Source organism: Elaeis guineensis, chromosome 2 (genome assembly GCF_000442705.2).
Source record: "Elaeis guineensis isolate ETL-2024a chromosome 2, EG11, whole genome shotgun sequence".
NCBI classification, from domain to species: Eukaryota; Viridiplantae; Streptophyta; class Magnoliopsida; order Arecales; family Arecaceae; genus Elaeis; species Elaeis guineensis.
In genome coordinates this window covers 81,487,386-81,513,682 of record NC_025994.2, presented here as the reverse complement: position 1 = coordinate 81,513,682, position 26,297 = coordinate 81,487,386, and the positions used below count along the sequence as shown (strand labels likewise).

Below are 26,297 nucleotides of genomic sequence, written 5' to 3'. Positions count from 1 at the left end.
ACCTAAATAGGTTAGGTTTGTGGGGCGCCAAATGTTGGCGCCACCCAATGCTGTTCGGCCAAGTGATGGGGCGCACCCACATGGATTGGATCCATATATTTGTCGCCCAAATTAGATAAGAGAGCATGAGAGGGATAAGCCTCATCCACTAGTGGATGAAGATAAGAGATTTGATCTCTTCTGAATTCAAATTCAGATTTGAATTCAACTTCGAATTTAAACCGCTTGAATTCGAATCGAAAGTGGATTGGAATGAGGCGACAACAACTTTATCCTATCTCCACGTCAATCTGAATTTTTCGTTGGATTTGTGCGACAAAACTAGGAGGGTCCTTCTGTTTTAAGATGTCTGATCTGATCAGATTCCTATAAAAAAAGTGTTCTTTTTGATCGATCAAAGAGGATTACAGTACATAGATCATTTTCCACGCCTCCCTTCCTCCTTTCCAAGCCTCCTCCCTCTTCTATCTCTGATATCTATCCCTCTTCTATGTCCAAGGGTGTTAGACGGGCAATCTGATGAGTTCAAAATGTTGAACACCGTCAGTTCTATGTGAAGTATCGAAAAAGCTACGATCAAAGATTGATCGGAGTCCTGTCGGAGATCAGATTTGAATCTGATCAAGGAGCTTGCAATTCTATCTAGGAGTAGGCGGATTGGTCCAGGAGAAGCCATCCTAAATCAAGTCCGAGTGGATACCTATAGAGACCGGACACATGCGTAACTCTACAGCGAATCTCGAAAATCATCGGATCATCAATCGCGGAGACCGTCTACCCACGCACGATGATGAGATCACCTCTTATCTCTTATGCATACTGATTTTTATTATTTAATATACTGTTTATTATGATTTGATCTGATTTGGATCTAAGTCTCGTACGTCGGATCGGATAAAAATTTTTGAATTTTGCTGCGTCCGATCAGAACCGTGGCGGTGCGCTATCCGATCTTTCACTGATCTTTCTTAAATCCCACAATAGTGGCAGCATTGTGCACTAAGGCACCTTTTCTAGCTTCTTAATTGATGGTTCATAAAATTGAAGGGTTCAAGAGTTAGCTGGATCAGCAGAAAAGCATTGATTATTTGATAACTTGCAAGATCCCCTGCCCTAGTCTTCCTTCAAGCCATTCATGTGCCTTGGCTGCATACACATTCGTTTCATGTGACAATTTGGTCGTTAAAAGGAAAAGATAAATATATAAAGAAATTGAATTGGGGCTTTGTGATTCTTGAAGTTGGTTGAAGTCTCGGGAGTGCACCTCGCTTGTTTGATTCTTGAAGTACGCTAAAGCAAAGCAATTATAAAAGCAAAATGACTTCAAAGTAATACCAATGGGCTTCCCGCTGTCCACTGCTGTCCTTTTGGACGTCTGCAGCGTCGCCAAGGTCCCAGGAGTTACGGCCCGTTATTTACAGTTTCGAATGGGTAAAACTTGAACTCGCAGACAACATGAGCGAAATATACTTTAGATTTAAAAAAATATTAGAGCTTACAGAAGAATAAATTAAATCAGCACTGGGTGATGCAGCAACCGGTGGTGGCGAGGGAATGGAGAAGGCGCCGGTGGCGACGGTACATGGTTTAGTTGAAAAGGATCAGATGGGATTGTCCAGTGTTCTTGCATGGTTGACATTCTTGGCCAGGCTGGTCAGATTGTTGAAGCTGGAGGGTTGATTCGGAGAATGCCATTTTAAGGCTGTATCTTTCATGTGAAAGAACGGTTGATTTTCATTCATGGGGTGAATTATGGGATCCCGTTTTGCACATCTCTTAGAGCATGCCAACTTTTTCTTCCATCCAACAGCATATCTCAAATAGTAAATGTCTCTCTTTGAAAGATGTGCAAAGCACGATCCAACAGCTCACACTGCAAAGGAAGAACAATCATTCTTTTGTGCGAAAGATTTAACCCGCACTTCTGCCTCTACGTAGGGATCCATGCTCAATTCATGCAAGACCGGCGGCAACCTCAAATAGGCTCAAACCGCAGTAAGCATCTTTTCGAGCTTGAACCAATAACACAAGGAATCTTATTTTGCTTTCAAATATGTATGTTGCGGATATAAAATGGGGAGACGTTGCTGGCAAGGAAGCTTATGAAGGATGGTAGCACAAAAAAAAAAAAAAAAAGGAGATGGGGAAGAGTGGGATGGAAGTGAAGGGCATAATTGAAATTTTGATTGTTAACTAAAGAGCCCAGAATCTATATATATATATATATATATATATATATATATATATATATATATATATATATATATATATATAAAGTAAGATAGTTTGGCCTAAATGACTGTCATTTGTCACTCTTTGATAAAATTTTTCCCCTCCAAAAGTTGTACCTCTGTAAACTTTTTGCATAATAAGCTATAGTCTTGGTTAAGTCTACTAATTATTGACACTTGGCAATATTGATAACCGCATTTATTATCCAATCAAGTTAATAGCTGTAGACCACGTATAATACTATTCTCAAAATAAACTTTTAATGTACGCTAGCCTAATCAAAATTGATTGTTACTACTATTCACAAAAACATATTAAATGCACTAACCCTTATTTATATGCATTAAACTTTTAATATACTTTTAATATACAATATAAAAAAAAAAAAAAAACTGAACCATTATGACACATGCTTGATGAACTATAACTCTTCATCCTATCCTTTTATCTCCTTATGCTGCTCATGAATGTACATAAAATCCAGAGCAAACTCTTCATCTCCTTCACATCAACTCAAAATTTTTTGATTGATATGTTACCGCACCCTTAATTTCCATAATATCTGCTTATCTATATACTTAATGAAATTAATGGTACAATATAATCCCAACGCCATAAAAGTTTTAAAATTTCAATGGGATGGTTGCAAGGTCACCTGTTAACCTATATCTACTTTTATTGTTTTTATTTTAGCAGCCTAAAAACTATTTGTGGTGAATTTCAAGTAACATCGTGACGCTATTATTTGTGGTAAATTTTAGGATGTATTTGGTTACACTTTTTAATTTTTGATTTTTAAAAAATAATTTTTATTTTTTTTGATTTTTGCTATTAAGTAAAAGCAAAAAATAAAAAGTATGTTTGGTAACTACGTTGCTATAAAGCAAAAAATAATATTTGAAGATAGTAGGTGAAGAGCTCGATGAGGAAGAAAGGTTCGAAAAGAGAGAGAGAATGGGGTGGAGAGGTAAAGAGCTTGACGAAGGAGAAGGGTTCGGCCTCTTTATTTTTTGGTTTGGCGTTTTAGATTTGGAAAAGCAAAAAAAAAAAAACAAAAAAAAGTAAGTTTTGAAAAGTAAAAAAAATTTATTTTATATATAAAGTAATTATTTTAATTATTTTAATTATTTTAATTTTTACTTTTTACTTTTTGCTTTTTATGGTGTTACCAAATATTATTTTTTAATTTTTATTTTTTAAAAATTAAAAAATTAAAAAATATTTTTTTAATGGCTAACCAAATGTACCTTTAGTTTCCAATAGATTCAATTAAGTGGTTATAATCCTCATGACACAACTAGCTTTGCAATATGAATTTGATAAAGTGTTTAAAATCCAAATAGTTACTGTAAAGATTTTTAATTTTTCTCTAGCAAAAGTAGAAATTGATAATAATACCTTTTAGACACCATGATTTACTAAATTAAAAATTTCTTTCAGCAATACCAAACAGCACCCCAAAACTAGATGGAATAAGGTAAGGAATAGCTAAAACATACACCGGAGTAATCTCTAATTTTCAATCAAAATTTCTATAAGGGAACAATATAAAACAACTACATTTCATTGAACCAACAATTAGCTGACCCAAGTATGTAGTATCCTCCCTTTTTTAAGAATATGCTTTCCGGAATTCATTAGAGGACCACTTCGTTTGAATGAATTGTCTTTTGAGGAAAGCTAAGTCCCAAAATATTGCTAACTATTCATTTGATTTGAATTTTGAGCATTGGCATCCATCAATGATTGAGAAGACAATGTTGAAGTAGTCATCCTGTTCAAAACTGCACTCGATGCACCTGTTGTAGATGGCAGATGGTGATTATGTATTTTCATGATTGTATTCTCAACAGACTTCTAATATATTTTTAATATACGTTATATAAAAAAAAATCTGAACCATTATGACACATACTTGATGAACCATAACTCTTCATCCTATTCTTTTATCTCCTTATGCTGCTCATGAATGTACATAATATCCAAAACAAACTCTTCATCTCCTTCACATCAACTCAGACTCCTTGATTGATATGTAACCATACTCTTAATTACCATAATATCTGCTCATCTATATACTTAATTGAATTAATGGTACAATATAATCCCAACACCATAAAAGTTTTAAGATTTCAATGAGATGGTTGTAAGGTCACACGTTAACCTATATCTGCTTCTATTATTTCTATTTTAGCATCCTAAAGACTATCATATCTTTTATATATATATATATATATATATATATATATATATATATATATATATATATATATATATATATATATATATATATATATATATATATATATATATATATAAGCAGAAAGTGAGAGAAAATGAGTGATCAAGTAAGTTGTCCATGTCAGTAGCAAATTTTCATTCATGAATGTCATGTGGATCATAATCAATTTTTCATATACTACGTATGGAGACTCTCCTATCTAACCATTCTTCCAGCATTAAATACAAGCATTATATTATTAATGGATGGTATTAAAATCCACTTATGTCTATTTAATTAGATGATTAAAGTCTGCTGTTATTAATCTTTGAAATATGAATGGACATGCTTTTACTATTCATCCAAAATATTTTTTAATAAGTTATTTTTTATCACATAATCAATAATGTGATTTTATAACCCGTGCGCAATGCGCGGGATAAAAAACTAGTTTGTCTTGTAAAGCTGAGAATACGATCTTTATGATGTACGGGACAGATGGAGTTGTTGAAGCACTACATTTAGAAGTTGGTGCTTGCTTGCGATCTCATTAGTTAGCTTGCCTTCTTAGATACCAATCAGAGTAAACAAAAATCCTAAAGCATATTTGATTGTAGAGAGTTGAACTCTAAAATATAAATTGAAGTAAATAACTTTTATTTTATCCGTTTAATTTGAAGGAATCTCATTTCTATTCCAATTATAAAGAAAATAGGAATTCTCTGATCCTCCAAAATCAGAGCATATTTGATAGTAGATAGTTGGACTCTGAAATACAAATTGAAGTAAGTGACTTCCATTCTAGCCATTTAATTTGGAGGAGTCTCATTTCTATTCCAATTCTAAGAAAAATAAGAATTCTCTGATCCTCCAAAATCAAATCGCTATTTTGCCCTAGATTCAAATTCCATTTCGATTCTAACTTTCAATCACAAACCAAATACATTGAGAGATATAGCTATTCCACTTTTTATTTTAATCCATTCCAATTTTGTTTCTGATCACGAATCAAATGCACCCCTAGAGTCTCCAGGGACTGTTGTTCTTTTATAAAATTTGCCTCCTCAAGCATCAATCAATTATTTAAGAAACTACTAGCTAGATTTTGATATAATTTTTTTTTTACCTTTTTGTCATTTGATTCATATCTTTGTCCAGATACATGATAATATCCCATCTTGTTCTCCCAATACATGGATCAACACATCCATCAATGGTTTTATCTTATGCATCGGTGAGAGCTTGGCCAAATTTTTTATTTTATTGATACTTTTTTATAATATTTTATTATAAAATATATTTAAGATATTTCAACACCATCATTTTAAATATATTTTATTTTTTAAAAAAATATTTTATTATTTTTAATCCTTGTTCTTCCTCACCTCCACCTCCCCGTCGTTACGTGCCTTCTCGCTACCAGCCTCCCACTGCTCGCCTCCCCACCGCTCATCTCTCCGCTGCCCCTTTTCTCCTCCACCACCCACCTCTTCGTTGCTTGGGCTTGTCGCTGCAACCATCCCCTTCCTCCTCCTCCTCCACCCATCCCTCTGCTGATTAGACCCGTCGCTCGCCTCTCCACTGCCGCACGCCGTCCCCCTTCTTCCTCTTCTGCCACCTCTATCACTTGCTTTCTCATCGCCACACGGCGCCTCCATTCCTCCTCCTTCGTCCATCTCTCCACTGCTCACCTTCTCACTGCCCCCTTCCTCCTTCTCCATCCATCTCTCTATCGTTCGAACCTACCGCCCCTTCCTCTTCTGTCTAAGCCTGTCGCTCACCTCTCTATCGCCACATGTCGACCTCTGGTGGAAAAGGATGGTGCTTTATTAGGAAAGAGGAAAGGGGAAGGAGGAAGGAGGGAGGGACGCAACTTCCAAAATGCTTCACCAATTTTTTGGTTTTCAAATTACATCCGAAATTTAAGTTATTTACCGTATTAGGCATATTTATAGTTACTGGTTGTTGATAAACAAATTAGTGCTGTCCATCTTAAAAAAGATTGTTAGAAAAAAATCAATAGTAAAATGACTAAAAGAGATTTGGAGCATTACAGTAAAATCTAGAAAAAAATGATCATTAATTTGCTCCATCATTCTGTTGCTGCCTTTATTCACAATAACAGCTGCATCACCACCATCCTCCACCCTAAGAGCACCATTCCCACCTCCCTCAAAGTTGCAAGCTACCTCCTATATCTCTATCTAGTTCCTCAAAGCCTATCTCCACCACCACTCAATCATCTTTTTTTGCCTTGCCCATGGCAACTCATGAAGCCCAGCCACTCAGTTCTTGATAAAGAAAGAAATGAAAATGGAAGATAAGGGATTTGTGATTTTAAAGTTTTGCTATCTATCGTGTGGATCATTTTGAGAGAAATTTTTTGTGCATTATGAATGGTGAAGAACTATACGCATCATTTATGACGATCGATTTATGTACGTGATTAAAATATGATGTTAGAAAAAAAAAAATTTTCATCAATTTTGTGTGAAAACCAATCAACGTGGATGATATGCATGATTTTGTATCGGCTGCAGTGCACATAGAAATTTGCTTTGATTAGATGGCAGCCTGTTTACTTGATTTCTTATTGTGTTTTCCTTCTCCGTATGAATAAAGGTTCTACTTTACTACCAAAAAATATATCTATATAATATACCCTTTTTTATTATGCCAGTGCTGCCTCACCGTCCAAGGCTCAACCAATGTCAAACCATGGTATTGTCAGCTTTGACAGTTGGGAACGGAAAGCTAGCTGATGTTTTGGCGCCAGTTTGGGAGCTTGTCAAAATGCTTCTGTAGGGCAATGCGTGTTCATCAGTATAAAGAGGCCATGCTCCAAATCCCATTCTATATTTTTTGTTGGCGTAGGAAAGGTCTGGAATAATTTAAAATGTAATTGTACTTATAGATTTTGTGCAGAAATTTTACACCCGAAATTATAACGAATGGCAAGTGAAGAAAGTTGCCGGACTTTTCAGATAGTAACTAGAAGTTTATAGAAAATATTATATTTCAGACCATATAAAATTTGAGATACTAAACCATTATTATGCTATAGAAAGATTAAAAATTGACGGAAGCATGCTACCAACTTCATATCTAGCGAGACAAAAGAGAGAATCAAAGGGACGTTTGGTTTGCAATCAGAATCAGAATTAGAATAAATTGGAATGAAAATCAGAATAACCACATCCTCTAAAGTATTTAATTCATGATTGAAATCGGAATTAAAAATGAAATGAAGATTTAAATCCCTAGGAGAGAGTGGAGAGTGAAGTTTAGAAGAATTGGATCATTACCATTTTCGTTAGAAATCAGAATTAGAATGAAACTCCTCAAAATCAAATGATTAAAATACAAGTCATCCGTTTCCATTTTCATTCTAGATTCCAACTCTATCCAACCAAATACCCCCTAAGATATCTGTCAGCTCCTCTTCAACCCCCTTAATCTTTAAACTGGCATCGGACAATAATCAATAAAATATTCTTATGGGAACATTTGTTCTATCCTATCATTTCATTTCAAGCCCTATGGCCACTCTTGCATGGAGTGCATGATACCATCCAAGCTCAAAGTTTTGATAACTAAGATTCAAATTAAATCCTGAGTGATTTCTTTAAACATTGTTTCACAATTTGTGTGCTCCATTTAACTTGCTTCTGCATTAACATAATTCATAAACATAAAATAAAAATTGCCTATACATGGAGATGCACTACCACTCTGTTCATATTGAACGTTTATGTTGAAAATAAGATATTTTCAATCCTAGATGAACTTTATCATCCAAAATCATTTGAAATTTTGATTAGCTGCAAGGAAATCCATGAAAAAAAGGAAAAAAATGAAACAGGGAAAAAAAAACTAAAGACCTTTCCATCAAAATTAAAAATGTTTCAAAATAACTGGTTATTAAGGTTTTCAAATTTGTTAGCATTCTAATGAAACAGACAAACGAAAAAAGTAGACCTTTCAAGAAAAATAAGTTTCTAAGCAGTTTTCTTTTAATACAACCATATCCTTACAACATATCCACATCTAATCCCTCAATTAGATGCTGCCTTTATGAGTAATTTGATGATACATCTAAATTCAGCACAAGCCTTTATAGTCACGATTCTGACGGCAACAATCTACTTCCTTCAGAGGAAGTAGTGTACTCACAAGCAAGACCTTTCATCTTATGGCTCTAAACAAATTTAACAACCAAGGCAATTTAAAGGTTAAGCTAGCAATTTCCTCATTTTTACCTTTCTTTTCCTTCTTTAAAATAAACAATCGTAAATAGTTTCTTGGAAACATCAAGGTCACAACTTAACATAATCAAACACAAAATGATTGTGAAGGACAAGAAAAGCTCTCAAGTGAACATGACATTAGCACAAAGATGGAAGTGCATTTCCAAGATAGGATTAAAAAGGCAAAAAAATAGAAAAAGAAAAAAAAAAATCAAAGATTACCATCCAAGCAAGACATGGGCACAAATAAAAAAAAAAAGAAAAAGAAAAATGAAGAGAGATTACCATCCAAGATGAAAGATAGGCACAAAATTTTTTTCTCAGTAAAACATATACATGATTTAACTTATATTACTCCATGTCTTCATGCATTATAAATCTTGGAATAAACCTAGGTTGCATGTATATTATTCTTGGAAGTAACCTAAGGGGTACAGAGTTTATTAAATAAATATTGCAGCATGTACAAATTATAGAGCAGACATTGAGGGGTCCTCAAAATTATTCCCATGGCAACCATGTCCCGTACAATTAACAGCAGTTTATGATCTCACATTTCATTTGCAACTGCTTGGAACATTCTCAGGAATACTTCAGGAGGTTGGCCTCCACTAAGCTTGTATTTTCCATTAATCTGATGGAAGAAACAAATCAGGAAATATTGAACAGATAAAATGACACTGTATAGGCACAAAATAATGTAAAGATTAGTGCATACCACAAAATGTGGGACTCCTCTAATGCATGAAGAGTATTTCTCTAGTTCTTCATAAACCTTTGTAAAGTTAACCAAATAAGGATAATTAGGACAATTATACAGGATAAAGAAGACAAAACAAAGTGAAAAATTATAGATGCTGTGATAAACTGGTCATTAGAAAATTGAAAAAAACCTCCTCAAGCCCCTTCCTAGGGTCTTCAAGCAATTCTGCTGCCCCCTCTATGCCAACCTTTCTAGCAGCATCCAAAAGAACTTCCCTGCATATCATCATTTTAGATGCTAAACCTTAGTAAGTATGGTAACTTATTTTAAAACATCAGTTTCATATATTACACTCTTTTATAATAAATGATGTCGCAATCAATTTGTCCACACATATATGAATCTTTAAATGAGGAAATCATATTAGTGTTGTTTAATAAGAAGCTCTTTGGTAGAGAGAGGGAGAGATGCCTCAATAATCAAGTATAGTTATTCAGGATGACACCCTATTCTCTAGTCGTTTTTTGAGAACGTTAAAGCTCTTTCAAAAAGCAAACAGCTTCCACTATATGACACCTCAACTAGGAGGTCATTCCCCACTGCTATGAATATAATCATAACCATCATTGCATAAAACCATCATTTTATACATGATACATATACGTGCTTCTTCTGGTGCACATGTAATGGGTTACAGAGTGATCGGTGGTTACTTGCATCACGGAGAAATCTCATGCTTAACAAGTTGCTGAAGAAAAAGGAAAAGCAATTTGGCACAATTGTAAGAGTAAAGTCAACTTCAAGTGAAAATTATCAATGAGAAGAGAGGAAGAGAGACACAAAGATGCAATATTAACTCTTGTAACAGCATTCAAGAGACATGCTCAGTATAACTGTGAATAATAGCTCATAAATGTCCAACTGAATCTGAGTAGTTTCTTCTATAAGCATGCGTATGTTTGACACTGTTATATACTCTTAAGTAGCTACACAATAATGCAGTAATATCTGTCATAAGTCTGAATAGCATCGAGCTTACTCATGGCTCATCACAGCATTTTATTTTCATTGTCTTGCAATGATATATTTATAATAGCCCAAATATGTTATAAACACAAAAAGTTTGCAACCACACAACAGGTTCCCCTGTATGGCATACTGCATAAATATCTACATTAATCATGTATACAATTACCGGTCTCCAATATACTTTCCCCGACAAAAATAATTGTTGAATAATTCTCCAACTAGAGCATTTTGCTTATCATAGCCCTGATGTGCAGCAAATGTTATGAGCCTGTGACTATCCAGTGTATTTCCCCTGCAGCAAATATAAGCATAGCAAAATGGACAGATCAATCTGTAGTCAATACTTGTGAAACACTGAACCAATATGCAGTAGACTTACATTAGCCCGGAAGTGTCATATTCAAGGCCAAGTCCCCGAAATACCTGAAAAATTCAATCAACAAAATACATGTAATGGCCTGCTTTTTAAGTATTTCTGATGAATATCAATCCAAGGCATGTGAAAAGGACCTCTGTAATCCTTGATACAATATGTTCATATTGGTCAACTCCAAACTTCTGCTTTAGATGATCAGACTTTTTTATACCTTCTTTAGGTGCAGAAGGGTCAAGGAAAAATGGATGCCATCGTACCTGCCAATTGGAACAAAAGGAAAAAAATTGTGAATAGCCAAGCGTTGGAAGATTGCAAGAAGTATCTATGTTAATATGAGAGTTCAACTATGCATATTTGAAAGGATAAAAGACAACCTCAAAATCAAATTGGTCCTTTGCTAGATCCATAGCTTTTTCAAGGTTGCTCTTACCGACAAAACACCATGGGCACACGGTGTCTGAGCTAACATCAATTTGCATGAGCTTCTTTGCAGCCGATGTGTTTGCCATTGCTGTTAGGCACCTGAAAGTACCTCAAGATTCATAAAATTATATCTCAGTTGTTATCTTTTGCTTTCTTACTTAAAAAAGTTATCAATGTCAGTTGACAGTCAATGAAATTAGCATCACCAAAAAACAAAATCTCTAGAGCACTAGGGTGCCTGTCTGTTCTTCCAATTGAAGCACACACCACATTTCAACCGCACAAAGAAGGTCCGCTAGTAAACTAGTTAATAAGATATATTTCCAAAACCAGTGCTGACATAACTCAAACAATACAATTTGAATAATTTTCCTATATCGTCATAGTAATTGCAGCCATTGAATTGCCAACTACAGCTATTATATCTCGCAAGAACAAAATTGCATGTTACAGGAATTTTTTATATAAAGTAATCGATAACTATAGCATCACATAATTTTAAGCTAAGACAGGAAAAGAGTTGTAGAGTCTGTGAGATCAGCCCTTTGCCCTCCTTAGACAGTGTACCTACAAAATGTATAGAACTATTGACATGTGCAAAATGAAAGATACCCTCTCCTAGTTACGCAAATTCCTGATTAAGAATGTTGAGCTTGAATTTTCACGATGGGTTTCAAGCCCTGGCACATTCAATGATTTTAACGGAGTCATTGTTCACCAATACTCTCCTTATGGAGGAATGGCTGCCTTAAACAAAAGAACTGCTCAGTATTCCATTTTGATGGCTCTTCAACTTTTAGGATCCGGAGAAATAATCTAGAGTAGCAACCAATCCCACAATTTTACCCACACGAACCCATTTTTGATGAAAGAGTCCCAATTTGGATAGAACAACCCACATATGCTAATCATTAGATATATTCAAATGCTTGTAGTTTTACTTCAGAAATAAGTGATCCTATTAGAAGGTGCCATCTTTGTCAACTGATCCCATGGCAATTGCAAATCTCCCTAGAAAAATTCAAAAAGGCAACCAGGTTCTGCAGATATCAGGAAGGAAAAATTAAAAGAAATAATAAAGGCAAGTTTTTGCTTAAAGAGTTTGGCTATATATCCTCTAGGATCAACACAATTGTTTGTTTATTTAATATGAAACCTGAATGATAATCACTGTGATTCCTGGCTTGACAAAGGAAAAAGACAATCGATACGATTCCCTGGAAATGACATAATGCAACAAAGTTCTATCCATGGAAAAGTCTGTCATAATAGCAGCAGTAGCTAATCAAACCCCGGGTTTTCTACACAACAAGTTCCTCTCTCTCGCTTATTTTTTAAGAGAAGAAAGAACAAACAAAGGACATTGTGATTAAACAATCAAAAATACAACATACTTGTCTCTCCAAAATCCACCAAACATTTTCCCAGGGAAAAAAGAGAGAGAAACACAGCAAGTAGAGGTAGACGATAATCCTGTCAACCAGATTAACGAATTTGCTATCCTAATTTTCAGTGTTCCGTATGCAAGAAAAGTAAGTTCCACGGTTCCCCGGGTGTGCCCGCCACTCATACCACAAACGCACGCACGCACGCACGCACACGCGCAAAAAGGAATTCATGATCTTTCTTCTCCTTCAGATCATCGAATTTCATCAAAAATGCCTCCTTTGCATCAAAAAAACCAAGATTTGCTCTCTTCACGGTTGCTAATTAATCAGATTGATCCATTTCTCTTATAAATTCGAATTAAAATATTCCAAAACTAACCAAAAAATCTCAAAAAATATCTGTAAAAACCTCTCAAATTCATAAAGAGCATAACCGTACGGATACAAAGGTTTCTCGCATTAGAATCATCAAAAAAAAAAAAAAACCATCATGGATAGGAGGATAGAAACGGTCAGAATTAGAGATTAGAGAATAACAAGAAGACAAAAATCATACCTTTTTGTGGTAAAATCCGCAACCCAGAGAAAAGCTCTTCGCAGGATCCTTGCTCGAACGAAGGTCAGGATTGGATTTATAAAAAAAATGGCGTCGGTAGCTGAGGAGTCATTGACGCCACCCACCCCAACGTGCCTGAGGAGCACGGAATCCGCCGATCTCAACCGTCGACTGGATGGTTCCTCTTAGCTCCAATCGTCTTCACAGAATTTTTATGCGGGTCAGATCACGGTTCCTTTGAGCCAACGCAACGGCAGATCGTCCGGTCCGCATATATGCTTTCAACGCACGCAACTTTAACCATGCGTCGTCTCAAGAGCAATCCCCGGGCTCCCCGTTACAAATGACGAATTATTTAACGAGAAGGGTCACAAATGCCAGGTGGCAGCCTGATATTTATGCTCCGATTTCATGACGGAGAACTAGGAGAAATTATCGTCTGGACGACGCTAGGTAGACCAGCACAAATGTCGGAGCATGTGGACGATAGATAACGTGCAATCAAAAATTCGTGACATAAAAAGATTATTGTGGCGTGTTATCCACCGTGGGATTTTAGTGGTCCACCTGGGCGTGCTCCAGGCAATTATTTCTCGAGAACGAGCGTGTAATATCTGACGAGTTGTTGTCACGTGAGTTCTGTGTAATTTTATTAAACGCGCGTGCTGGGATTCTAGAATCTTCGTGGGCCTAGGGGAGGGAAAAGAGTAAAGACCCTGCGGGTTCGGAGCTTATAATCTATATCTTCAGACAATTACGTTGCGTGCGTGTTATTTTTCGACTTGGCTCCAAGGACTCGGAGATTTGTGGGCTTCGGAGGGAGAGCTCTCCATCTCTCCAAGTACGTTCGTATCCCTCTTTTGGTCTTTCCCTTATTCGTTCGTCGCTCGCCTAATTCTCGGCAAGAATTCAATGCATCTACTCGTTTTTCTCTCTCGATTTCCTCTTGCTCGGACGTATGTTTTAATTGGAGCCCTAATCTTGGGACTTTTTCTGTCTCGATTTCCTCGTGCTTCGAATCGTTTGCTTGTGGTGGAATTTGTTCGTTTTCTGATGGGGCTGTTAGTTTTCCGATGATTCCTTGAAAAAGAAACCCTAATTAGTACGCTTCCTACAAAAGATTTTGTTTTTTGATTTTGGCGATTTTAATTGACCTTCGTTGTCCTCTCAGTATAAATTCTATGACTTGTTTCTTCTTTTCATGAATTCTTAGCTAAATTGATAAATGTTCATCAATTAGCTTGTTGCATGTTAATCAGCGATTTTGTTCGGTTCTTGTTTTTCATTTATTGGTGTTTTTGGGTCGTAAGTTAATTTAAAAGAACGATGAATGTTGGTATTTTGGGGGTTTGGGTAAATGGTTTGTGGATAATTTCTTGGTTTTGAGATCTCTGATTTCTTATCGATGTACTGATATTTGATGATAACTATTTGAAGGTGATTTGGCATGTTAATCTTCTCTTATTCTTTGTTCATATTGTTAATAATTTCTAATTTTGATGATATTGTTTTCATCCAAGCTAGGTGCTTTCATTGGTGGAAATTTGATTGCATTTCTGTCTTCAGGAATTTAGGTGATTGTTATTTAAGAAAATGGATATTGATGAAGTCTTGTGTGATGTCCGAGTCATAAACCTCCCTTCAAGGAGTGCAATATATATGTGGGGCTATAACCAGAGTGGGCAGACAGCAAGGAAGGGTAAGGAGTGTCATTTGAGGATTCCTAAGAGTCTTCCATCGAAGCTATTCAGGGGTACGGGAGGAGAGAACCTGCGATGGTTGGATGTTGCATGTGGCCGGGAACATTCTGCAGCAGTAGCCTCTGATGGGTCGCTATTTACATGGGGTGAGTCTAGTCTCTTTTGCAAACTTATATTTGAAGTTTGACTCTAGCGCTACTTTTATGATTCATAATAGCATTCCATATGTAGGCTTATCCACGATTAAAATTTATGAAGTTTTATACGCTGCAAGAGTCATTGAGAACTCAAGGGAATTTGTTGTTGTGACCCACTTTTTGGAGATGTAAATGAATTTAAACATGGGAAGCATTTTCTATCTTTAAAATGTACATGGTAGCGTTTAAGCTTTTAAATGAGAGGTCTAAGACAAATACTGTGAAGAGATAAATGATGTGAGAATCAGAAAAAAATATCACTGGTGTATGTAAAAGAAATATGGGAATCTGAGCTATAGCCGAAAATATTCAAAACCTTGGCTTCAATAGTTACGTTTCACACCATACATATCTGTCTCCAGAGAGGAGCTCTGGTAATTAAGATGAAGTTGGTATATTTGGTGCCCCTCTCTCTCTCTGAGTTTGCAGGATTACATTATAAATGTATAACTGGAAGTTGTTTGGTGAAGATGACTGGCTAATTTTGTTAACTATTTCGAAAAAGTAGGCTCAAATGAATTTGGTCAGTTAGGGGATGGAACTGAGGAGAGTAGAAAGCATCCCAAAAAGGTTAAGTTATTGCAGACAGAGTTTGTGAAATCTGTATCCTGTGGAGCACATTGTACAGCTGCTATTGCAGAACCGCGGGAGAATGATGGTACAAGTTCTTCTCGTAGGCTTTGGGTTTGGGGACAAAATCAGGTGCTTGACTTTTTACCTTTCTTTTGAAGGATTTTGTATTTTTTTTTTTTAATTTAGATTTATGTAACCTTGCCAAAAGCTTTGTGGATCATTAACAAGTTTATTCCTTTCCTATCAGGGATCAAACCATCCACGTATTTTTTGGGGGGCCTTTACTCCAAACACTGTAAGCGATTTCTTTATGTACACCTCTTGGATTCAATGTAATAGACATTTAATATCTATTGACATATCAGACTGAATAAAATGCAATGTGTTCCACATACACATGGAGGAGTATTCAAATGTAATTTATGCTTGTTTTATGGCAATTTTGTTTCCGTCACTTTATACAGAAAGGTGGCTACTAAGTTCACATTTTTTTTTATTTTCCATATTTTTCTCTGTGTTTCTTTGTACATCCTCTAAGAAATTGTCACAATGTTGTTATTTTGAACTTCACATCTTTCCTCTATCATTCCATATTCCTTTCTCTTCTTTATTGATCTTTTGATCTACAAAGTTGTCGCAGAGTATAACCAGGAATGACTAGCACTTTCTGTGAAAATATGTCCCCTATTTCCGACTTGCTTTTTTATTTTTTTTGCCCCCCGAATACTTGCTTTTTGGAATGCCATGTGGCCAGTTTAAATTTGTAGGCTGGTCAATTGTGATTGCTAGATCTATAAGGAGAGATGCATGGATTGCTTAGTTATTACCATCCGTATTTTGGATCCTTTGCGGACAGCCCACAAAAGTAAGAGGTTCCTGGTTACCATGCATGAAATCTTGTGTCTTCTGAATAATAATTCATCATTCACTGCATGTAGCGAGACCTTGTCCTGTATGATTACTTATTATCTTGCTTTTTCATGCAGATCATACGCCAAGTTTCTTGTGGGTCAGTTCACGTAGTGGCTTTATCTGAGGATGGTCTGCTGCAAGCATGGGGTAATTGATGAAAATATTCATATGATTTTATGTTTAACTTATCATGGCATTTGGAGTTTAACAGCTGCTTTTATCACTTCAAGATGAATAATAGCTCTTCATTGATTAATATTCTATTTATGCTAGAGCATAATGCTGAAATGACTGCTTTGTAGCCAGAGACTTTTGAAACACCTCCTTAGATGCCTGGATTCCTAGGCTGTAATGTTGCAGAAAGATGCATGTGTATTTGCTTTTCTTTTTTCTATTTTTAAAGCCAATTTAGGGAAAAACACTGTGTATCCTTACCATTGATTTCGTTTGAGTTATTAACTAGATCTGTGTTCCTGTTCTGACAAACCAGGCTACAATGAGTATGGTCAGCTTGGCAGAGGTTTTACTTGTGAAGGACTACAAGGAGCTCGTGTATTGAATGCATATGCGAGATTCCTAGATGAAGCCCCTGAGCTTTTGAAGATCACACAAGTGTCATGCGGGGAGTACCATACAGCAGCAATATCAGAAAATGGCGAGGTGTAAGTTATCTGAAAGGATGTTGGTTTTTGGAGTTATCCCAGCTATCAGAGATGAGATCATGTGGTTTTCTCGCATGACACAAGTAGCATTATTGGACTCTTGAAAGCTCCCTAAGTGGAAACCCAATCCAGTTAGTGGATGCAACACTGCATAGGAAAGGAGTTCAGTTGATTAACTAGTCCCAAGTTAACTTAGTTGTGTACTCACTCACCAATGGTAGTATTTTTTTTTTGTTGTCAAGCCTAGAAAGGTTTTAAAAAGTGACTACATAATGCAGGTGGTAGAGGTGCTGCTTGGTGCAGATGCAGCATGTGGATGCATATGCAGGCATCTGTGAAAATATTTAAAAATAAAGAGAATTCATGATGTTAGATGAAAATTAGTTAGAAGTCATAAATATATAAGTAAAATTTCTGTGGACGGAAGGAGATGCATGCATACATTTCCCCACTTATTTAAGAGCCTTATTTAGCATAATATGACATGGTAATGTAAAATGATAATAGTATTCTCTATGAGCTATCTCAAATTTGAGGTACATTAATGCTATGATTGGATTTGCAAATTAACAATATGATGAACCAAAAAACAAGCAATGAGGATGCTGGAGTTATAGCTCAGCCTAGAGTACATGTCTAATAAACAAGAGGTATAGTATTTAAGCTACTAATTTTCTAAAGGACTTAAAAGTCCATCTTCTTTTCTTGAGGAAGTGACTTATCATTCATCGGTATTACAATCCATGTGTCTAGGCTGCATATGAGAGCTACTTGGGCCTATGTAGAAGGGATGGCTTACTATTTAGCCAAGCCCTAATGCAATACAGTCACCAGGCTTCATACACAAATGCAGCTGTACATACGGCCATGTGAACCACATTTCAAAACACTGAAGCCTAGGTCAAGAAAAACTTACATCCAATAGTGCATTAGCAGGCTTTGTGGGGTTATAAACATACTCAAACCTCTATTTAAAGATTGTACACAAATAAATGAATATATGTCTGCTTACTTGTTTATGCAAATTATCTATACCTATATGTGTATATGCATATCCAGATGAATTGTAACCAAGGATTAGAACATCCTTATGCAGTGATGTGCCAACTTGGCATTGGCATGGTACATGCCATGCCATACCAGTTCTTGGTATTCAGCTGGCATTGTGACAGCCATGTGCATTAGGAAGACATGTAGCATGCTGTGCCAACTGGCACTTTAATCTGTGGTTATAATCCTTCAGAACCATTCTTTGCCAATATTGGTTTGTGTTCCATGAAACTGGTTGCCAAATGGTTCAGGTTTGATGGTTACAGATCAGGATTGCTTTAATAGGTATAGGGCTTGACTTGAACTTGGCCTGCTAATATCTAATATAATCCCAAACCTGATTAAAATATTCAAATAGATTGACCTGTGCGCTTTCTGATTTAGACTTGATGCAAACTGACATGAACCCAACTGGACAATCTAGTGATAGCTCTGTTAAGTTTCATTCATTGTTGTGGTAGCTCAAGTTAGAATATAGGTTGGACAGGGAAACTAAGCACATAGGTATAGAAATACAAGCAAATAAGTCTTGTAATGCATGCTTTTCTAGAGCACGAGCAAATACAATGGGCCAGCATTGAAGGCCCTATCTGCAAATCTTGTTTTCCTTTTCTCAAACAAATTAGACCCACACTTTGGTATGCTAGCACATGCCATGTCTATTTTGGATGTAAACCATGCTTTTTCATCGGGAGTGGATAGGACATGCTGAAATGACATTAGCTAGCTTCACATATTGCTTACATTTCAGTGATAAGAAAAATAAAATATTTAGGATGAATTTTTAATTCATGATCCTGATTGCTTGGTGATTATCTAGCATCTGGTCTAGGCATTCTATGCAAATGGTGTTATTGTCCTTGAAAACAGTCTTTTCAACTGAAGTGCCAAGAGATAGCATCATATGCTAAAATTTGAAAATCTGACCAGTAGTTCTTGGAATTGCTAATAAATTGTTATAGGATATTAAATTTCCAGACCTTCTAGAATAGACCTTGTCGGTTCATATACAATTCCAGAACACAAGTTAATCAAGCTTTTGGGACTTTAACCCCATTAGAGCTTGCTTTGTACCAAGGTGATGGTTATCTTATAAAGTTTCTCTAGTAAGTTGATTTTTCAACTGGGCACATTTATTTCTAGAATGTCGCATCCAGAAAAAAGTTTTGATATCCAATTTTATGAAGTTGGTCTGAAAGTATGAAACAATTTGAGCTGTTGATTCTGGATGTTGATCTAGATGGATTCATTGCTACCTGTTATAGATGAGTATACATTAGAAATTGCTTGATTATTATTTGTCTTTTGATTACTATTTCCCCAAGTGATGGTCAAATAGCTATATTTCAAGTCTGTTCCTTTATCCTACACAGCATTTCCTGTTTCTTAATTAAAGATGTTAATCTGAGAACAACACAAGAAGTCACAGTTTTTTCCTTTTTTGTGCACATGTTAGTTACAGATCTCGTCGAAATAGAACTGCAGGTTAGAGCTTTTCTTTACTTGATCCAATAATATACTTTTTGGTGTTTCTTTGATTTTATATGCACAATACATGATAGGTAGCAATGCTTGTCTTGTTTCATTAATCACTATTTGATGAATTAGTGTTCCATTTTGATATGCCAACTCAGTATATTTCATGCCAAGGTTCCCGATATCATTAAGATTGCACATGTCAAGGTATTTTAATAACTCATGTAGTGCTTAGATGACTGGTTTCAAATGTTTTGATGTTGAGTTTTGATTTGTTGCTGAGACTTAGGCTACTTCATGATATTTTGAAAATCTTCATTTAAGGCTAGGAGCATCATCAAATTCCATTGTCTCGCCTTTCAAATTGTGGGTCAAAAACAGCTCAGATGGGAAGTATATTTTCTGTAAATCCAGATCTGGCTATTAAGCCTCAACTATATAGAAAATTTTCCTCTCCATATCCTTTTTGCCTAACATACGGAAACATAAATTTCTACAATTTCTCTCATATAAATATATGTTTTTCCTTTATCAATGATTTACCAAACACTTCATAGCAGTATAACAACAGTTGTTTCTAATATTTATTCATTTATCTCCTGTCCAATTCTACATATCCATGTCCATTCTGACCTAACTTTCATTTGTCAAGCTTAGTCATGAACATAGGATTCAAGTGTAATTGAGCAAGTGCATATGGAAAGAATAAAAAACTGTCAGACAATTTATTGAATAGTAAACAGATTTCAAATCAATTAAGTTTCTAAGGGTCTGCTTGGTTGCAAGTAAATCCATGGTAAAGGAAAAGAAAATCCATTCAGTGGAAAAGGAAATTTTAATTTTTCCTCATTCTTTGGTTTTGATGGGCTAAGTAAAAAGTTGCTGCTGCTGCACTCTTGGAAAGTTAAAGCTTTTGCTTTTAGGTGCCTTATTTGGTAAAGCAATGAAGTTAAATGTCCAACAAATACGGAGCATAAAATTTTCCTGCAAAACAAAAAAACCAGAAATCCCTTTGCAAGCAATATTATCCAAACAGACCTGAAAGATTTTGAAAGCAATATTATCAAGTCAGATTTGTTGTTTACACTATAACGGTGGATTCTCTGCATCAGTCCAAAATTGCTTTGGCTAAAATCTTCTGGATTTTGCAGTAGTTAGTACGGGAGTGCTCCAGAGTTTCGATTACATTTGTCTACATCTGCATATTTCCTATTTTATTGAAGTCCAAGCGGTCTAATGTGATTAGAATTTTTTGGTCAATTATTGAAGTTGACTGTTGAGCTCTGATGGGGTTCTTTTGCTGTTTTAAGGTATACTTGGGGGCTAGGAAGTATGGGGCAACTTGGGCATTGCTCTCTTCAGTCCGGGGATAAAGAGTTGCTTCCAAGGCGAGTGGTCGCCCTAGATGGAATATTTGCTAAAGACGTTGCCTGCGGTGGTGTACATACATGTGCTGTAACCGCAAAAGGTGCCCTTTATGCTTGGGGTGGTGGTCAAGCAGGGCAGTTAGGCCTCGGCCCCCATCATGGTTTCTTTTCCTGCGATGCTAATGCATCTGATACGTTACTAAGAAATATTCCAGTGTTGGTCATTCCTAATGGAGTGCAACTCGTTACTTGTGGCCATTCTCACACGCTTATTTCTATGAGAGATGGAAGGATATATGGATTTGGTTACAACAGTTATGGTCAGGCAGCTAACGACAAATCTACATATGCATGGTTCCCTTCACCTGTTGATTGGTAGGCTATCGTCCAATTATTACATTTAGTCTCATTCTCATTTTGTAGACCATCTAAAGCCTAAACTCATGAAATATTTTATTTTAGGTGCGTTGGACAGGTTAGCAGACTGGCAGCTGGTGGTGGCCATTCGGCTGTTCTAACTGATGCCTGCTCTTTGAAAGAATTATGCGAGTTCAGGCTTGCAGAGTGTGTGAATTTATCAAATTCTTATATAATTGAGGATGTTGCATCTCGAACTGGTGCAGATGCCTTGGCACGCCTGTGCGACAGATTGAGGTACGGTGTAACCTGAGAACTTGAAATGGCACTGAATTACTCATGTAGTTGTACAGCAAGGCACTTTGCTAAATTAGAAAACAAACTGAAAAGACCTACCGGTTAGGTGATCTGTAAGCAATGGCGGTTGCCAAACTCAAACCTAGTATCTTGAACAATTTGCACGACATGCATTATGGAACAATGGTACGGTCGGTTACAGCATTGGTAAACCAACCTAGGCCTCTTCTTTTACTGTACTTTCCACACTCAAGCCTTTTCCAAATTCTTAGTGAAATTGGTGCATCCAAAGTAAAATACTACTTTCAGAGTTGGCTCATTGACTCTTTTTACCCATTTGTTTCTGGAATAAAAGATGCTGATCGGTAGTTTGGTTTTTGTAGGGAACATTTGTTTGCACAGGGCAATTGTGATTACGAAGAAAAAGAGGGCAAGCAATGAAGGCTAAGATGAAGGCCAGTGAAGTCAACTCTCCTTTGTATGTTGTAATCTGTCTTATTCAAAGAGAGCAGTGTCTTGGGTAATTTTTTTTTTTTTTTTTTAAAAAGAAGGGCACGGCATAAGCCGAAAGAAAATGGATGGATAGTCTTAATTCATCAACTTGTCATGTAAAATTTATTTGAGAAACAACATTCATAGATTATGAGGGCACCAGCCTGGTTTATGAAGCAGCTATTATCACCCGTAGAAACTTGTTGCACTCATGAACTACAAATTCGAAGTTCCACAGTATGTCAAGTCGAGCAGCGCGAGCATGGCTGTGGCCTCGAGGGTGAAACTACTCTTTGCATTGCTTATTTTTTTGTGTTAAATGAGTTGCTTCGGATACTTGATAGTGATAGAAAGAAGGATGTGCAAGCTAACATTACCTCCGTTTCAGTTATTACCACGTAGAATCATAGCCAAGTGCCTATTATCAAGTATTTGCATTGCTGATGTCCTATCTCTGTCCAGCGTGTGCCTCAGATGGCGGTATCATAAATGACAGGATTAAGGCTGCTTGCTCAGGCCCGCAAAATCTTGTGCACAGTATCTTTCTTTATAATAAGAGAGGCTGATGGATGTTGCCGAGGCGGTAAAAATTATATAAAGAAAATAGGATCTGGATTTTTACTAGCAGGATTTTTGCTCAGTGCAACCATTATCTCCTGTACATAAAATTTCGCACAGCATTTTACAAGCTAGTTGTATCCACTCTAGCACCTGAGTCCAAATAAACAAGAGCAAATTATAGTAGACTAGTACATTATACACACTTAAGGTTCCCACAGCCCCATCTACTTCCAGATAGGAACGTACGAGAAACCCCTAATCTCAATACTCCCCTGAGATATCTGGGCATGTATTTTAAATTGTAGCTGGAGAGTGTTCCAAACATCCAAATACAGTATAATCTAAAGAGTTCGTGAAATGTTTAAACCATTCAAGTTGACTGCGGAACGGTAGCTTCTACCCGTTCAAGTGGCTAAGCATCCAAGGTGGTAACAGGCTGTTTCCTATACGAACCTGGGGTTGTGCTGCTTCCTCCCCATGTTCATTTCCGCTACATTGGTATGTCCTGCATCAAAGTGAAAAACTTGCTTAGAGTTGCACCTAGTTTCTTCTTTATGCACGTATGCTGCAGCCCTAGCAGATGCTTCAGGCACCTGATCAATGTGCAAAATTGAGCACAAACCTAGAGAACTGAAAATCAGTCATGAACACAACTTGCAGAATTTGCAGAAAATTTAATGGACAAGCTTAAATGCTAGAAGATTTGCTGAAAACTTTCACAGAGCTAGATGGTGTAAATGTTGATTACATGAGATCTAATTGAAACCAGATCTAGATTTGAAAATAGTGTGAATTATTGCTGGTGCACTGATGCTAGATAGTGGATGCTATTCATTATTCGCATTAAGATTTTACAACTTAGCAGGATGGGTGGTGTCCCGGCCTTCCTATTCTGTCCCGTTTACATGAGAAAAGCAGGGCTGGAGTGAGGTCAGGAGTATAGAGAGAAGAAAGTTTAGAAAGAAAAGAAAGATGAACAAAAAAAAGTAACGTGGAAAGAGAGACAAAAAATGAAAGGGAAAAAAAAAAAAAAAAGAAGGGAGAAGAAAAAAAAGAAGAAGAAGGAATGGAGTAAGAAAAAAGAAAAAAAAAAGAAAGAAAAGAAAAAAAAAGAAAGAAAAGAGAGGAAGGAAAGGAGAGTGAGACGGAGGATGTCTATCGGAATGCATGATCAAAACTACTGTTGAGATAGGATGGAACAGTGGGATATCTCGTTTAATACAGAAATCGAGACATCTCTATCCTATGAGCTTTAAAATCTTAGTTTGTATTAATAAAAATCTTAGTGGTTGTACATAATAGCACTCTGTGCATTCATGACTGATTACTTATTCACTGGTGTGCCTAGGTTGACATATGGAGCCTATATTATCAGGATAAAATACAAGGTTAAAAATAAGAGTTGTGGCATGAGAACGTACCCAATATTCAGGGTGGGGAGAGAGTCTCCGATCAGGAAGGAGGTTGGGGATGATGAGCTTGTCTGCGGCGGGCCTTGCTGCTCCCAAGGTGCCTGCTGGTTTAGTGCCTTCACCTTCTGCTTCTCCATGAGCTATTTCAAAAACAACAAATGGCGCTAACCAATCAGGCATGCATGAGAAGGATATATCACAAAGAACTGCATTAATCATTGCGGCAAATGGCAGCTCACCTCCTTCTCCAGCATCTTGTTCTGCTCCTGCAGTGACTTTTCCTGTACAAAAAATACCAAGGTCAGAGTAGCTAATGTGTGACCATGGAGTATTAGAATTCGAACTGTTAAAATGTGATATACATTATTGTGAAGATCATCTAATAAGACATAATTGTGAAGGGTATTAGATTTTGAACTGTTAAAATGTGATATATGTTTTTCACCACTTCTCTAGCAGCTAAGTTTTCAATTTCTAGTGGTTAAACATGAACTTCCGACCTCTCACTTGGGCAAGCAGTTAAAGAGAGGGCGCCAACCACTACACCCAAGTCCAATTGGTGCTTCACCTGCATTCCTGAATCTAATGCAATAACTTTGGAGCATAATGTAAACAGAATTGACATCAGCAAAAGGATATTTAATTTTCAGTATCCTTGTCGAGGGCACTCTGTACCAAATATGATCATCTGTAGCCATTTAACTGACCACTTCAACATCCATGGGCATTTTGTACCAGATATAGACCATCTGTAGCCATTTAACTGACCTCAACAACCACTGAATACTGATCAAAATGACATCTAGAACTACCATAGCAAACCAGGTGCTCTGAAGAGTGGTTAGCTGAACCCTTGAGCACGAGCATGAACATGACAAAATGTTATCGAATTAAATAGCTTATTTATACGAGTAGGGGATCGTCTCATGATTTATTAAAAACATTAAAAAAAAAAGAAAAGAAAAAAAATATATCTTTGGTAAACTCGTCATGTTGCTTAACCAAGCTTCATATTCTCCTCCTTTATCTAGTTTCATGATTATTACTAATAAAGATTGTGGGGATTACCTTTTTCTGAAGCTCAGAGATGGATTCAAACATGAGTTGGCACTGCACAGCAAAGAAACTCTTTAAGAAGTTATACAATTATACAAATACTCACGTTCAAATTATGAACAGACTTGTTTACCTCCCATTTTAGGAATAGATTTTCAAAAGTTTATAAGAGGTAGATCATACCATGAAAATTACAAACTTAAGCATCACAAAAACAATTTGGATGGGATGCCGCATTCTCGGTACAGCTTTAGTCAAGGAGGAGATCACAGCTTTCATTTAGCTTAACAACTTAAATTAGAGGATCTCTAGTCCTATTGTGAAACCCTTAAAAATGGGAGAGCAGGATTTCATAGGATTGTATTTTATGTTAAAAATTGAAAACATAGAATATGGTATTGGACAGTTGCTTGTAAATATTACTGGTTCAGCATCAATGCTTGGGAAACATAGGATAGATTTTACCTTTCTGGTTCTTATATGCTTTAAAGAACTTTCAAGCTGTTGCTCTAGTTGCTGGAGTTCTTTGAGATTCAAGGGCTCAAGTTGCTCACCCATGAGATGCCTGAGATCATTGCAATAAACTACTAATAGTATGCCTTCACATTATTGCAGCTTATAATTTTGAGCTAATGTACATTACCTTTGGCTTTTTTGTAAAGCCTCAACCTTAGCTTTGAGTTTGCCAAATTCATGGCACCAGTTACCCTACAAATTATGGAACAACATGTTAATGAATATTTGCAATTACATGGTTCTTCCGCCATTATGTTAATAGATGATGGAAATCAATTATATTGCATATTTTTAGGCTATTTTGTGCAATTTATCAAATATAAAAGGATTTGCATGAATGTGCTCGTAGAAAGAAAAATGGTAAGAAAATGGGTAGTGTAGTGGTTGACAATAATTAAAAAAAATAGGGGTTAACCGGAAGTGGTAACATGAAGTAAAACAAAAACGTTCATTTTGACACATAACCACTATCACAAATGCAGATTATGCATGTC

General features: G+C 36.3%; 3 protein-coding genes across 4 annotated transcripts in view; 1 reads left to right on the top strand and 2 right to left on the bottom strand.

The window, feature by feature from the left end:
* Nucleotides 1-8,994: 8,994 nt before the first annotated feature.
* LOC105057218 (uncharacterized) lies at nt 8,995-13,308 on the bottom strand. Its single transcript, XM_010939734.3, has 8 exons — nt 13,176-13,308; nt 11,183-11,330; nt 10,943-11,065; nt 10,812-10,855; nt 10,599-10,724; nt 9,594-9,678; nt 9,419-9,475; nt 8,995-9,334 (listed from the first exon to the last, which is right to left on the bottom strand). The coding sequence occupies exons 2-8, from the start codon at nt 11,315-11,317 to the stop codon at nt 9,251-9,253; spliced, it is 654 nt and encodes a 217-aa protein (XP_010938036.1). The 5' UTR covers nt 11,318-11,330; nt 13,176-13,308; the 3' UTR covers nt 8,995-9,250.
* A 573-nt stretch (nt 13,309-13,881) lies between these two features.
* LOC105057208 (ultraviolet-B receptor UVR8) lies at nt 13,882-22,434 on the top strand. 2 transcript variants are annotated; one of them, XM_010939723.4, is made up of 9 exons: nt 13,882-14,016; nt 14,742-15,021; nt 15,581-15,774; nt 15,893-15,940; nt 16,632-16,704; nt 17,048-17,219; nt 21,056-21,487; nt 21,575-21,766; nt 22,150-22,434. In XM_010939723.4, the coding sequence occupies exons 2-9, from the start codon at nt 14,769-14,771 to the stop codon at nt 22,205-22,207; spliced, it is 1,422 nt and encodes a 473-aa protein (XP_010938025.1). In that variant the 5' UTR covers nt 13,882-14,016; nt 14,742-14,768; the 3' UTR covers nt 22,208-22,434. The 2 variants fall into 2 exon arrangements, with proteins under 2 accessions (XP_010938025.1, XP_073108054.1); XM_073251953.1 differs by lacking the exon at nt 13,882-14,016 and adding an exon at nt 14,060-14,076.
* A 414-nt stretch (nt 22,435-22,848) lies between these two features.
* Nucleotides 22,849-26,297, bottom strand: part of SQUA1 (MADS-box transcription factor 14) — a 33,531-nt gene continuing 30,082 nt past the window's right edge. The window contains 6 exon segments of the mRNA NM_001303592.1: nt 22,849-23,324; nt 24,241-24,371; nt 24,471-24,512; nt 25,300-25,341; nt 25,753-25,852; nt 25,931-25,995. Of these exon segments, the coding sequence (NP_001290521.1) occupies nt 23,216-23,324; nt 24,241-24,371; nt 24,471-24,512; nt 25,300-25,341; nt 25,753-25,852; nt 25,931-25,995 (489 nt within the window). The 3' untranslated portion in view covers nt 22,849-23,215.